This window comes from Coregonus lavaretus (assembly GCF_964263955.1).
Source record: "Coregonus lavaretus genome assembly, chromosome: 24".
NCBI classification, from domain to species: Eukaryota; Metazoa; Chordata; class Actinopteri; order Salmoniformes; family Salmonidae; genus Coregonus; species Coregonus lavaretus.
This window is the reverse complement of record NC_140011.1, coordinates 34,016,740-34,032,095: the sequence shown is the minus strand read 5'-3', so window position 1 is coordinate 34,032,095 and position 15,356 is coordinate 34,016,740. Positions and strand designations below refer to the sequence as shown.

General features: G+C 44.4%; 1 protein-coding gene across 9 annotated transcripts in view; it reads left to right on the top strand.

The window, feature by feature from the left end:
- The window catches only part of LOC311100168 (latent-transforming growth factor beta-binding protein 3-like), a 45,532-nt gene that overhangs the window by 16,382 nt on the left and 13,794 nt on the right, over nt 1–15,356 (top strand). For all 9 annotated transcript variants that reach the window (XM_084140967.1, XM_084140964.1, XM_084140969.1 and 6 more), the window contains exons 2-6: nt 12,215–12,496; nt 12,718–12,881; nt 12,987–13,092; nt 14,772–14,861; nt 15,043–15,159. In XM_084140967.1, the coding sequence (XP_083997093.1) occupies nt 12,215–12,496; nt 12,718–12,881; nt 12,987–13,092; nt 14,772–14,861; nt 15,043–15,159 (759 nt within the window). The remainder of the gene's footprint in view (nt 1–12,214; nt 12,497–12,717; nt 12,882–12,986; nt 13,093–14,771; nt 14,862–15,042; nt 15,160–15,356) is intronic.

Below are 15,356 nucleotides of genomic sequence, written 5' to 3'. Positions count from 1 at the left end.
TGGTGCAACCAATTACCTTCAGAAGTCACATAATTAGTTAAATAAAGTCCACCTGTGTGCAATCTAAGTGTCACATGATCTGTCACATGATCTCAGTATATATACACCTGTTCTGAAAGGCCCCAGAGTCTGCAACACCACTAAGCAAGGGGCACCACCAAGCAAGCGGCACCATGAAGACCAAGGAGCTCTCCAAACAGGTCAGGGACAAAGTTGTGGAGAAGTACAGATCAGGGTTGGGTTCTAAAACAATATCAGAAACTTTGAACATCCCACGGAGCAACATTAAATCCATTATTAAAAAATGGAAGAATATGGCACCACAACAAACCTTCCAAGAGAGTGCCACCCACCAAAACCATCCCCACAGTGAATCATGGTGAATAGTTATGCACACTCAAGTTTTCTGTTTTTTTTGTGTTATTTCTTGTTCGTTTCACAAGAAAAAATATTTTGCATCTTCAAAGTGGTAGGCAAGTTGTGTAAATCAAATGATACAAACCCCCCAAAAAATCAATTTTAATTCCAGGTTGTAAGGCAACAAAATAGGAAAAATGCCAAGGGGGGTGAATACTTTCGCAAGCCACTGTATAGTATTGTACATCTAGGTCTACGTTAGTGCAACCTGGACTCAGGGGTAGACGTAACATAGTAAATGTAAATCCGGGAAACTCCAATTAGTATGATGTGTTACGTTTCGTATGGCATTTATTAATTTGTGGACATCCATCATCCATTTCATATGAAATGTTATGAATTACAATTTGTATGATATGTTACGTATTGCAATTTGTACAATATTTTACGAATTGCAATTTGTACAATACGTTACAATTTTGAGAACATATATGTTACGAATTCCAATTTGTTGTGGCTAACGTTAGCTAGGTGACTAGGTGGCGGGTTTAAAGTCAAAATCAACTCAAATCAAATGCTTACTTACAAGCCCTTAACCAACAATGCAGTTCAAGAAATAGAGTTAAGAAAATAATTACTAAATAAACGAAAGTAAAAATAAATAAAACAATTAAATAATAAAATAACAATAACAAGGCTATATACAGGGGGTACCGGAACAGAGTCAATGTGCGGGGGTACAGGTTAGTCGTGGTCATTTGTACATGTAGGTAGGGGTAAAGTGACTATGCATAGATAATAAACAGCGAGTAGCAGCAGTGTAAAAACAAAGGGGAGGGGGGTCAATGTAAATAGTCTGGGTGGCCATTTGATTAATTGTTCAGCAGTCTTATGGCTTGGTGGTAGAAGCTGTTAAGGAGCCTTTTGGACCTAGACTCGGTGCTCCGGTACCGCTTGCCATGCGGTAGCAAAGAGAACAGTCTATGACTTGGGTGATGGGAGTCTTTGACAATTTTTGGGCCTTCCTCTGACACCACCTATTATATAGGTCATGGATGGCAGGAAGCTTGGCCCCAGTGATGTACTGGGCTGTACTCACTACCCTCTGTAGCGCCTTACGGTCGGATGCCGAGTAGTTGCCATAACAGGCGGTGATGCAACCGGTCAGAATGCTCTCGATGGTGCAGCTGTAGAACTTTTTGAGGATCTGGGGACCCATGCCAAATCTTTTCAGTCTCCTGATGGGGAAAAAGTGTTGTTGTGCCCTCTTCACGACTGTCTTGGTGTGTTTGGACCATGATCGTTTGTTGGTGATGTGGACACCAAGGAACCTGAAACTCTAGACCCGCTTCACTACAGCCACACGATCAGCTCCTTAGTCTTGATCACATTGAGGGAGAGGTTGTTGTCCCGGCACCACACTGCCAGGTCTCTGACCTTCTGCCTATAGGCTGTCTCATCGTTGTCGGTGATCAGGCCTACCACCGTTGTGTCGTCAGCAAACTTAATGATGGTGTTGGAGTCGTGCTTGGCTACGCAGTCGTGGGTGAACAGGGAGTACAGGAGGGGACAAAGCACACACCCCTGAGGGGCCCCAGTATTGAGGATCAGCGTGGCAGATGTGTTGTTGCCTACCCTTACCACCTGGGGGCAGAGGGAGGTGTTTAGTCCCAGGGTCCTTAGCTTAGTGATGAGCTTTGTGGGCACTATGGTGTTGAACGCTGAGCTGTAGTCATTGAACAGCATTCTCACATAGGTGTTCCTTTTATCCAGGTGGGAAAGGGCAGTTTGGAGTGCAATTGAGTTTGTGTCATCTGTGGATCTGCTGGGGCGGTATGCGAATTGGAGTGCGTCTAGCGTTTCCGGGATGATGGTGTTGATGTGATCCATGACCAGCCTTTCAAAGCACTTCATGGCTACCGACGTGAGTGCTATGGGGCGGTAGTCATTTATGTAGGTTACCATCTCTTCCTTGGGCACAGGGACTATGGTGGTCTGCTTGAAACATGTAGGTATTACAGACTCGGTCAGGGAGAGGTTGAAAATGTCAGTGAAGACACTTGCCAGTTGGTCCGTGCATGCTCTGAGTACACGTCCTGGTAATCCATCTGGCCCCGCGGCCTTGTGAATGTTGACCTGTTTAAAGGTCTTGCTCACATCGGCTACGGAGAGCATGATCACACAGTCGTCCGGAACAGCTGGTGCTCTCATGCATGCTTCAGAGTTTTTTTTAAATATTTTTTATAATATTTTTTTATTCCTTAGCGAGTTGGATACAGACTGAGAGTGTGTAGAGTATTGGACTATGGAGATGTCTTTTCCTTTGTTTGTCCTGGAACTGTCAGGACTTATTGACTCACGGACTATTGTTCTGGGTTACGTGTGTGTGTGTGTTTGTGTGTGTTTTGTGTGTGTGTGTTTGTTTGTTTGGGCAGATACTAAGAACTGTTCTCATGAACCTCTTGCATCCCAAGGCTTGGGGTCTTACATCAAATGTCAGAGGTTATCAGAAAGCCAGTGCTGAAAATGAGGAGGTGCTGGACTCCTAACCCTCACTCCCCGACCAAATAGGACATTGGTGGGCAGTGCCCAAAGAGATGCCCAGGCGGCACCACAGTCTTTATCTGACCGATCAACCCTGTTGATCATGTAATGATTTAGGGGACAAAGAGGGACTTGAAGCAGTGACCCTCTGTGAAATGAGTGTACTACCTGTGCCATAAAAGGCCAGACCTCTTGGCAGGGGCTTTAGGACATTGACATACTGGTAGGGGAGCTAGACAATAATTGTGTCCCAAATCGCTCCCTATTCACCACACGTATAGTGTGTTACTTTTGTCCAGGGCCCATAGGGCTCTGGTCAAAAGTAGTGCACCATGTAGGGAACAAGGTGCCATTTGGGACGCAAAATGCCTATCAAGGGCTATATGCTGCTAATGTGAGCTAGCTTGTTGTGACCCTATTGTCATCGACCTGACCTCTGGCATTACTATTTAAAGGGATAGCTTCCCTGTACGTAATAGCTATGTGTAAAATAGATTGTGCAGGTGTATCTATTGTATATTTTGTATATGTACAAATGTTGGTGAAATATATATTTTGAGTTTTGCGTGTCAAGGAAATGTTTTGTGCAATACTTTTTTCTTCTTTCTTTTTTCTTCTTTCTTTTTTATGCTGTCTTATGGAACATTGTTGTTCTTCTGCAAGCATGATTCATTTCTATCACCACACACTCATCGAGTATCATTCACATCACATACGTGCAGAGACTCCAAGTCCTTTTTAACAACCTGGAATGAGAAACATATTTTGAGGAGGACCTGCTGAACAGCTTAAACCTGTTATCTGGTCTGTTCTGATCGAGAGATAAATGTAACCTTGGAAATCAGAAAACAACATGCTCACAGAGTAATCAATGGGCAAGGCCTTGTGTACCTGCTACTCTATGATGAGAATCAATCCAGAGTGTGTGTTGAGAGAATAAGTCAATCAACAAAGAACTGAATCATGTGAGCGATCCATCCCTTTTCATTTTCACAGAGGGATTTCTTCCTGGAACATGTTCTAGTTCCATCCATAGACATATAGTCAGTATGATATCAATCAATCAAATGTAAATGAAGCCCATTTTACATCAGCAGTCGTCACAAAGTGCTTTACAGATACCCAGTGTAAAACCCCAAAGAGCAAGCAATGCAGAGGCAGAAGCACAGTGGCTGATATGATGGGAGAAAGGGAGAAAGTTGGAAGGGTGAAGCTGTATTTGGAATTGAATTGAGAAATCACAAAACTGATGCTGTGGATCATTGCATGCTTCAGTGTTGCTCGCCTCGAAGCGAGCATAAAAGGTATTTAGCTCGTCTGGTAGGCTTTCGTCACTGGGCAGCTCGCGGCTGGGTTTCCCTTTGTAGTCCGTAACAGTTTTCTTTTCAGTCCTGTAGTCCGTAACAGTTTTCTTTTCAGTCCTGTAGCGTAGCATCCGCGTCACCTGACCACTTCCATATTGACCGAGTCACTTGATTGTGGCCTGTGGAATGTTGTCCCACTCCTTTTCAATGGCTATGCGAAGTTGCTGGATATTGGTGGGAACTGGAACACGCTGTCGTACACGTCAATCCAGAGCATCCCAAACAGCTCAATTGGTGACATGTCTGGTGAGTATGCATGCCATGGAAGAACTGGAACATTTTCAGCTTCCAGGAATTGTTTACAGATCCTTGCGACATGGGGCTGTGCATTATCATGCTGAAACATGAGGTGATGGCGGCGTATGAATGGCACGACAATGGGCCTCAGGGTCTCGTCAAGGTATCTCTGTGCATTCAAATTGCTATCAATAAAATGCAATTGTGTTCGTTGTCCGTAGCTTATGCCTGCCCATACCATAACCCCACCGCCACCATGGGGCAATCTGTTCACAACATTGACATCAGCAATCCGCTCACCCACACAACACCATCTGCCCGGTACAGTTGAAAACTGGGATTCATCCGTGAAGAGCACACTTCTCCAGCGTGCCAGTGGCAATTAAGGTAAGCATTTGCCCACTGAAGTCGGTTATGACGCCGAACTGTAGTCAGGTCAAGACCCTGGTGAGGATGACGAGCACGCAGATGAGCTTCCCTGAGACGCTTTCTGACAGTTTGTGCAGAAATTCTTCGGATGTGCAAACCCACAGTTTCGTCAGCTGTCTGGGTGGCTTGTCTCAGACCGGATGTGGAGGTCTTAGGCTGGCATGGTTACACGTGGTCTGTGGTTGTGGAACATTTCTGGGATCTTTTTTTTCAGCTCATGAAACATGGGACCAACACTTTACATGTTACATTTATATTTTTGTTGCTAATTAGCTAAAATGCTAAAGTTGTCCGCGATGAGATTCGAACACCAACCTTTGGGTTGTTAGACATTTCGCGTTATACGCCCACCCGTCCACTCCGACCAACCACCGTACTTTAGTTTTTGCCTTAAGTAACCTTCTGCCTTATGTAACCATACCAAATGTAACATATCATACTTATTTGAGTGTCCCGGATTTACGTTTACTATGTTGCATCTAGTCTATGAAACCAGGCTGGTTAGTGTGCCAAATCTGTGGTAGTGTGTCAGTGGGCACACTTTGTGTATGTGTGTGTGTGTGTACATTCGTATCTATGTGTGTATCGTTGTCTCAGCTTGCTCACACTACAGTTGATGAATGACAGGTATGTGAATGAAAAATTCTCTGCATCTGGAGAAGCAATAACAGCAGATTCATTTGGATCCCTCTGATGGTTCTTCCATTGCACTTTCTCTATTCTACTTCTCTTTCTCACACACTCCTCCCCTCTCCCCCTTTCTCCATTCCTCCATCTCTCCCTTTTCTTCTCTCTCTCTCTCTCTCTCTCTCTCTCTCTCTCTCTCTCTCTCTCTCTCTCTCTCTCTCTCTCTCTCTCTCTCTCCCTCTCCCTTTCTGTCCCTCTATTTCCTGCAGTTCCTCCCCTACACACTGTCTGTCTCAGTCTAAATCACGGCATTATGGGGAAGGCGCTCTCACTCCTCTGTCACATAAAACACTATGTTGAGAAGAGCTTTGAAAAAAAAGTCCTTTCTCCCTCCTCCTCTCCCACTGTCTTTTCTCTCTTTCGCTTCCAGCACATGCTGGATAGGAAAACGATTTTCCCTTTAAATGCGGTTTGGAACATACCTGTGAGCCAATTTTGAGTATAACATCTATTTCCAAAGACATGGCATTAAAATTGTATAATGTGAAAGTGACATGTGAGGATAATTTAAAACACGTCCCCTGAGGATTTGGGCCTCGTTATTAATGGTGGTGGCCGTGAATTTATATCCATATTGGGATCATAGGTTTCATAGAAGTGCTTTATAATATATAGTGCTGTATAATATAGCCTAGATAGCACCACCCACTGGGCACAGACGTCAGTTCAACGTCTAGTTTTGATTTACGTTTGGTTGAGTTGTCTTACGAACGTGAATTCAATGTGAAATCAACAACAAATGTCACCATGTCATTGGATTTAGGTTGAAAGTTGGGTGATTAAAAATAAAAGCCCTTACGTTGATGACTTTTTGCAAATACAATCAGTTTTCCATGTAGATTCATCATCATCACATATATATTTTGGGTTGAAATGACATGGAAACAACTTTGATTCCACCAGTCTTTGACCAGTGGGCAAGCATTTGTTGGCATGGTAATAGAGCTTAAAGCTGGGTGGCTTTAGTGTTTCAGATGATCTACGCTAGGCCATTCTGACACTGTCTGCTACCCACTCAACAGAGTGAGAGATTTTCACCTCTGCAGACTTTCTGTGCTCAGTTGGGTTTCATAATTCAGGGATGCAGAGGAATACATATTATCATGACTGGATCATAACAGTCAACATCGTATCACTCACTCAGACAGTCTGCAGAAAGCATTAGTCCATGTGTATTATACCCAGGTCTCTCAAACTGCCCTGGGTTGGTTTAGATAGATGAAGCAGATGTGGAGTCTAGTTTAAACCCCTCCTGTACACTGTAAGAGGACCAGTTAGAGTCCTGGCGTCCTGATCCAGTCAGTGTGGTGTAGACTGATTAGTGGACTTGGAGGTCCACCCTCTCTACCTGATTAGTTACTGTATGTGGTAAGTCTGTCACGCTAAGCACCAGTCCTCCATCCAACTACTGTAGCTAATCTGTGGGGAAGGGAATACCATTTCCCCCTTTATTCAGATTACAACCTCTCACTTTAAATTATTTGAAAAGGAAATAATCTCCCAAATATCACTATTTCTAAAACAAGCCATAGAAAGTTGGTTGCAATTTCAATTTAATCCTCCAGAAACGACAGAACAAATAATGCAACAAATATTGTGGTTAAACTCAAATATACTAATTGATAAAAATACAGTATTTTTTGAAAAAATGTTTTAAAAAGGTATAATCTTCGTAAATGATATCATAGGTAGGACTGGTGGAGTTATGTCGCACATGCAGCTAACAAAAACATATGGAAGGGGGAGAAAGTAAGGAACTTGTCTGTCGGCCTTGCATTAAAGAACATAATTGGTTAAAGAAAATTGCGATAAATAAAAAAGTATATCAGTTTCATTTAAGGACCAAAGGATTGACAGCCGTCCCATATAGATTGCAAAATAGTTGGGAAGAGATTTTTGACGTACCGATTCCATGGCATAGTGTTTATGAACTGATACGCAAAACGATGCCGGATTCAAAACAAAATTCTTGCTACCAATAGAATGTTATTTATATGGGGGATGCACCAATATAATGTAATTTATATGGGGGATGCAATCTTCCCAGCTCTGCAGATTTTGCTGCGAAGAGACAGAATCATTAGATCATTTGTTTTGGTACTGTCCATTTGTGGCTTGTTTTTGGTCACAGGTCCAGGAATGGCTGAAGGATTGCAATATTTACCTGGAGCTAACCCTGCAGATAGCACTACTGGGTGTTCTGAAAAGTCATAGTCAATCGATCAATAATATAATAATACTTTTAGCAAAAATATTTATTTTCAATTTACAATCTGTAGAAACAATGAGAATAGAAAGGTTCAATATGGATGGTGTTAAGAGATAGATGGGAGGTGTTGAATGGAGCTGAAGGATGGGACTAATAACAACTAACAACAACTAATAACGGAAAGATAACTACGGTAGGGCATGCTGTGTCCATAATAAGTATATAGGTTAGAGGTTGAGAGCTTTTGTGAAGGAGAACAGTTGGAGAGATATGGCATATAGAAGCAAACTGGATCATGAAAATGATCGGAGAGGTTGAGGAAGTTCAGGAGTGAAAACAAACAAAATAGAATGATTGTAAAATTGACTGTGTCCATAAAATGTATATAGTATGTATAAGCTGGAAGTAGAGGCCTAAGCGTTGTTGTTCACTAGTTTACTCCAATTAGGGAAGGGGTGGTGGAGTTGGAAAGTAATAAAGGGAAATATATTTTTTAAAGGATATGTATGTATGTATGTATATATATTTATATGTATGTATGTGTAAATGTATGTGTGTATATGTATATTTATATATATTTGCGAGAGAAAAAAAACATGGGGGATTGGAAGTGATGCAGACAATTACATTGATGGAAGTTACAATCTCAAATCAAATCAAATCAAACCAAATTGTATTGGTCACATACGCCGAATACAACAGGTGCAGACATTACAGTGAAATGCTTACTTACAGCCCTTAACCAACAGTACATTTATTTTTAAAAAATAAAAGTCAAAATAAAACAACAACAAAAAAAGTGTTGAGAAAAAAAGAGCAGAAGTAAAATAAAATTTACATTTACATTTTAGTTATTTAGCAGACGCTCTTATCCAGAGCGACTTACAGTTAGTGAATACATATTTTTTTTATACTGGCCCCCCGTGGGAATCGAACCCACAACCCTGGCGTTGCAAACGCCATGCTCTATCAACTGAGCTACATCCCTGCCGGCCATTCCCTCCCCTACCCTGGACGACGCTGGGCCAATTGTGCGCCGCCCATGAGTCTCCCGGTCGCGGCCGGCTGCGACAGAGCCTGGATTCGAACCAGGATCTCTAGTGGCACAGTTAGCACTGCGATGCAGTGCCTTAGACCACTGCGCCACTCAGGAGCCCCAAAATAACAGTAGGGAGGCTATATATACAGGGGGGTACCGGTGCAGAGTCAATGTGCGGGGGCACCGGCTAGTTGAGGTAGTTGAAGTAATATGTACATGTGGGTAGAGTTAAAGTGACTATGCATAAATAATTAACAGAGTAGCAGCAGCGTAAAAAGGATGGGATGGGGGTGCAAATAGTCCGGGTAGCCATGATTAGCTGTTCAGGAGTCTTATGGCTTGGGGGTAGAAGCTGTTGAGAAGTCTTTTGGACCTAGACTTGGCACTCCGGTACCGCTTGGTAGCAGAGAGAACAGTCTATGACTAGGGTGGCTGGAGTCTTTGACAATTTTGAGGGCCTTCCTCTGACACCGCCTGGTATTGAGGTCCTGGATGGCAGGAAGCTTGGCCCCAGTGATGTACTGGGCCGTACGCACTACCCTCTGTAGTGCCTTGCGGTCGGAGGCCAAGCAGTTGCCATACCAGGCGGTGATGCAACCAGTCAGGATGCTCTCGATGGTGCAGCTGTAGAATTTTTTGAGGATCTGAGGACCCATGCCAAATCTTTTCAGTCTCCTGAGGGGGAATAGGCTTTGTCGTGCCCTCTTCACGACTGTCTTGGTGTGTTTGGACCATGATAGTTCGTTGGTGATGTGGACACCAAGGAACTTGAAGCTCTCAACCTGTTCCACTACAGCCCCTGCAATATTAAAGCTGATCTATCCCCCCAACATAATTTTTTTTTTTTATATCATTCCCAGTACAAGCACACATCAAGAGATGTACTTGAAATGGCAGACGGCCCTGTGCTGCAGTCTTTGTTGTGAAGCCCAGTGCTGGGGTTATTTCTAAACATCAAAAAGAATGACTCAATCACCTGATTTTTGTTTAACCACAGCGAAGTACAGTCTGCTTCATGGCATGTGCACAACATTTTCTTGGAGACAGAGATATAATTTTGAGTACTATTACCTAAGGGCTTTGTTATTTCTTTCATAGAAGCCCTTCCAGTTGTTTGTCATGGAGGGGACCTAAGTATAGCGTGTGTGTGTGTGTGTGTGCGTGCGTGTGACTGCTGTGAGCTCCAGCTCCCTGTCAGAGGGTCTACTCTGCTCTCTCTGAGACAGCGTCTCAGCCAGACCGGCCCTCTCCCCAAGCCTTACCAGACTTTTCCTATGTTGTCTCTCCAGTCCCTGTGGGTTTAAGTTGTATAGTTGGGTTTGGATGGAGGTTACACCCCTGTCCTTTCTTTCTTTCTTTCTTTCTTTCTTTCTTTCTTTCTTTCTTTCTCTGTCTTCTCTTCCTAATTGTCTATCCATCATAGATTGCTCCACTTTCTCTCTCCCTCTCTCACTCTCTTTCCAGCTTTCTATACTGAGACAAAAAGTCAGCCAGGCACACAATAGATGTCTCTGCTCAGTACGAGGTTGGGAAGTCCTTCTCCAGCTGGATTACTCTCTGTGTTTTCCCCTGCTATCTTTGAGCCTCCCCACTAACCTGCTGCTGCATGTAGCGGTCTGCTCTGGGTTAAAGACCACTGTCACGGGTAATTATGGTGCAGGCTGCGTCAGAACAGCCCAGTCGACCCCGCTGCACATTTAAACAGAGGGATTTCTCCACTTGCTCTGTTCCTTGACTTTCATTGGTTTAAAGATAATAATAATAATAATAATAATAATAATAATAAGCCATTTAGCAGACGCTTTTATCCAAAGCGACTTACAGTCATGCGTGCACACATTCATGTCCCCGTTGTGTTATAGGTCATCTAGTCCCGTTATTACACAGCGGCCTAGACTCCGAGGAAGTCCAGGCCTAATTGCTTCAGTGTGTGGTGCTCTGCTCTGCCGGGCGGGTAACACGAAGAGGCCTCCTCTCAACCACTGGGTGGGTCTCCGTCTCAGTCAGACATGCTGAGCCGTCTCTCTCTCTCGCTGGCTGGCTGGCTAACGCTGGCTGGCTGCCTGGCTGGCTAACGCTGGCTGGCTGGCTAACGCTGGCTGGCTGCCTGGCTGGCTGCCTGGCTGGCTGGCTGCCTGGCTGGCTGGCTGCCTGGCTGGCTGGCTAACGCTGGCTGGCTGGCTGCCTGGCTGGCTGGCTGCCTGGCTGGCTGCCTGGCTGGCTGCCTGGCTGGCTGGCTCACGCTGCCTGCATCCCTGTGATTCTGTTATGTTAGACTGCAGTGCAAGACATCCAAACCACTGAGCTTCAGCTTCTGATTTCATTTATGAACACAATATGGGACAGAGAGAGACTACAACATTTTGGGAATGATAAATTGTCAAAATGTCAATTTGTTACTGTTTATGTTATTTAGTGCAATTTATTGCACAATTTGTGCTATGACTATTCTAATATGTGTGTTATTAATGCACCAATCTTCCTGGGTATTATTTCTGCTGATTGTCTGTCTGGTTTGTATTCTGCCCCCACTGTTTCATCTGATTCTCATTTAGGGAGAAAAGGAGCTCCTAGAAAAGTAAACACAAAGGGAAACCTATGGAGCAGTATATATGGCATAGCAGAGCTCCTGTGGTTTCAAGTCTTTTCCGTATACCAGTAAAAAGCGGTCATTCGTATCAGTGTTCTGCTCTTCCCTAACCTAACGTACAGGCGTAAAAGATATGCCTGAAACTACATCCCCTACATCAGGGGTATTCAACTCTTACCCTACGAGCCTGCTGGTTTTCTGTTCTACCTCATAATGAATTGCACACACCTGGTGTTCCAGGTCTAATTCAGTCCCTGATTAGAGGGGAACAATTAAAAAATGCAGTGGAACTGCATACTGGGCTTAATGAGAAGGACCCTTGTTAACGTTCAAAAGTGGAAGTCGAGTCACAGGCTCTCTTTCCATTTCCCCTTAAAACCGGAACATCTAGCTCTGGCCTGCTCTCATCCATAGCCAGCTCCTGCTCCCTGCTGCTGATTGGCTGACGCAGCTTATTTGCGCATGGAGCTGATGTGATTTGACCGTGGCATTTAGTCCCGAAATCCAAAGTGACTCATACTGGAAGCTGCTGACATCAGGGTTTTGTTTTCTACTGGATCTATGTTCCTGCTGTAGAAGTCCCAACTGTTCTCTGTTTAAAATAATGCTCCAAATGAATAAGGCCCGACAATACATGATGTTGATTGATTATGTTTGCCATGTGCTGTGTTTCTCCTCTCCTATACTACTCATGGCTTGGTGATGTGTTTTATTTTTTATTCAATAACAACACTTTTTCTCTCTCCATGCCTTTCTAGTTGTGTGTCCACTGACCTGTATGAATGGAGGGGTGTGCAGCTCGCGGACCCACTGCCTGTGCCCGCCAGGTTTCACTGGGCGGCTGTGCCAGTTCCCGCTACGGCAGATGCCCGAGGCCCAGGCGGCGCGGGGCAACAAGCAACCCGTCTACACGCTGTCAGTGCTGCCAGACGGCCAGAGCCAGGGAGAGCAGGCGGCCATGGGGCGACCACAGCTGGCACAGACCCACTCTGTGTTCACCCTTCCCCTGGCACAGGGGGCAGGACACCACTCATCAGAAGGTACCAATCATGTCAAACTGTTGCCACTGAAACCACAGCCATATTTCTGTATATTTCAATACCTGTGCTATTTAGAAGTTTATTTTGGGTGACATTATAAAGAACTGTAGTCATATTCATGTAATCTCCCATGTGTTTCTCTCTATCTTTTTTTCTTGGTGTCTCCCTTCTTTCTCCCCCCCTCCCCCCCCCTATCTCTCTCTCTCTCTCTCTCTTTTCAGTGCAGTTCAATGTGCGTGTCCACCATACACACGACACATCCGTTGTCATCCGTCCTCTCGACCAATCGAATTCCAAGCCCCCTCATAAAACTGTGACACGCTTGACCCCTCAGACGCACAAACCCAGGGGGCGGTGCTTCCAGGAGACCACGCCCAAACAAGCTGTGAGTTACACCGCCCATCAACACAGTGATTATCACTTCACATTCAATTATCGCCATTTTGTGCATTTCCCTCTTTCTTTCTCTTTCTCACGCCATGTGCTTCAGTGTAGCAGTACCCCTCTTCCTGTACTGACCAACCAGGAGGACTGCTGTGGAAGTGTGGGGAACTCCTGGGGACAAAACAAATGTTATAAATGTCCCAAGCTACCGTGTGAGTACCAAATGCCTCAGAATGAACTTCTTGACTTGCTTAAGTGTGTGTGTGTGTGTGTGTGTGTGTGTGTGTGTGTGTGTGTGCACGCGCATGTGTGTGTGTCCTTTCTGAAATACTGGTGATCTGCCATTCTATCATTTGTGATCTTCTGTCCTCCATCTCTAACTTCATATCTGTCGTGTATCTTGATTATTATATGTCAAGGTGTGACAACTGAGTTTCCATTGTTTATAATTTGACTCCTTGGCAGATGTCTTATCTGGATCTCTCTGCTGTTATACGGATTAAGTCATTTGTTTACGGAGCCAAAAACGTCAACCGTCCCCGTCAATCATTCATTCCCAGCTCATGAAAAAATGTGCCTGCATTTTTGTGTGTGTGTGTGTGTGTGTGTGTGTGTGTGTGTGTGTGTGCTCAAGTGAGTGAAGGAGAGGGAGAGCGAGGGAGAGCGAGGGAGAGCGAGGGAGAAGTACCCTGCAGTTACGTGTCTTCCCATGTGCCAGGCCAGTGGAATACTGTCATCAAATTTCAAGCTGCGCCCCACAAATCTCTTGCCCACTCCATTTTTCTATTACTCCATTCCTCAGTTGTGAGTCAGACAAAGAACCCTTTGTAAGAAACGGATAGCTCTGGTTATTCTTTCAACTTGGGACAGCAGGATCCCTGTCTGGCGTGCTTCTCCTCTCTTTTCTAGGAACGTTGTAGGAACGTTGTAGGAACGTTGTATTGTTTGTATGACACGCCTTCTGTGTTTGAACAGACAAAAGGGACTAGCGGAAAATATGATTCTGGACTTTTCTTGGGAAGCATTCACTTTTTAAAGTTGTACTTTTCTTTCAATATATTTTTGAAATGTATTCTGGAAGGAAATGTTCCCACAGTTTCCGACAAGTTTTTTCTTGACATATTTCTGACTAGTGGAAAATGCACTCATCGACCACTGTTTTCTATCTTCATTTGATTCCTTTCTGTTAAGTCGCTATTTCCCAGATGAGGTGGAGTTTGGTGTGGTTGTTTTACCCCTGTTCTCTTTTATTTTCCCACTCTTAGTGCTCTCTTGCTCAGACTTGGATACTCGGAATCCAGAGAAGGCTGGTGGGAGGAGCTATAGGAGGACGGGCTCATTGTAATGGCTCGAATTGAATAAATGTAACGGTAGAAAAACACATCAAACATATGGAAACCACATTTATTTCATTCCATCCATTACAATGAGCCATCCCTCCTATAGCTCCTCCCACCAGCCTCCTCTGCCGTAAACTCTCAATCCCAGGCTCTGATCAATCTTGTGTCATCTATGCACACATATGTCCCATGGAATCATACACACTTACTGTCATGCTGCCTATGTTGACAGTGTGTCCAGACAAAACAAGGAACAGTTGAATGAGCTAGCTACTTAGTGTATGACTGCTATTAGGAACAGAGTAGGATAGTTCGGATGTAGGATGATGCTATTACTAATGGATTAGTCTTTCTTCTCAGATTCTCAGAGATTTATAGAATGTTCTACACAGTGTCTAATGAGCATTATAAACTGGGTGGTTCGAGCCCTGAATGCTGATTGGCTGACAGCCGTGGTATATCAGACCGTATACCACGTGTATGACAAAACATTTATTTATACCGCTCTAATTACGTTGATAACCCCCCCCCATTCCCTGCCTTACCCTCAGATGCTGGAGTGAAGCTGCAGACCATCATAGAGGACTATGGTTCCACCTGCCCTCTGGGCTACAAGAGACTCAACAGCACCCACTGTCAAGGTAACATTAATCAAGTTTTGTTTGGTACGTGCTACAGCTACTGCTTCACTGACAAGCCAATCCTCACTCTCTCTCCCCCACTCTCTCTCCCCCCACTCTCTCTCCCCTCACTCTCTCTCCCCCCACTCTCCCCCCACTCTCTCTCCCCCCACTCTCTGTCCCCAACTCTCTCACCTGTAAGACATCAACGAGTGCACCATGCAGGGGGTGTGTCAGAAAGGGGAGTGCCTGAACACCCAGGGTAGTTTCCTGTGTGCCTGTAAGCCTGGCTTCACCCTGGACAGGACCAGATGTGTGGGTGAGACTCAGAACCTCTTCCAGACAGACCCGGGTCACAAACCACTTCTTATGCAAAACCTTAAGAAGCTTCTTAAGAAAAAAAAATGCAATTCCTCAAACACTTCTTAAGAACTCATGATTTCCTTAAGAACTTCTCAAAATCTTCTTAAGAACTTCTTAACTATCTTATTGGTGGTCCTCTGTAGCTCAATTGGT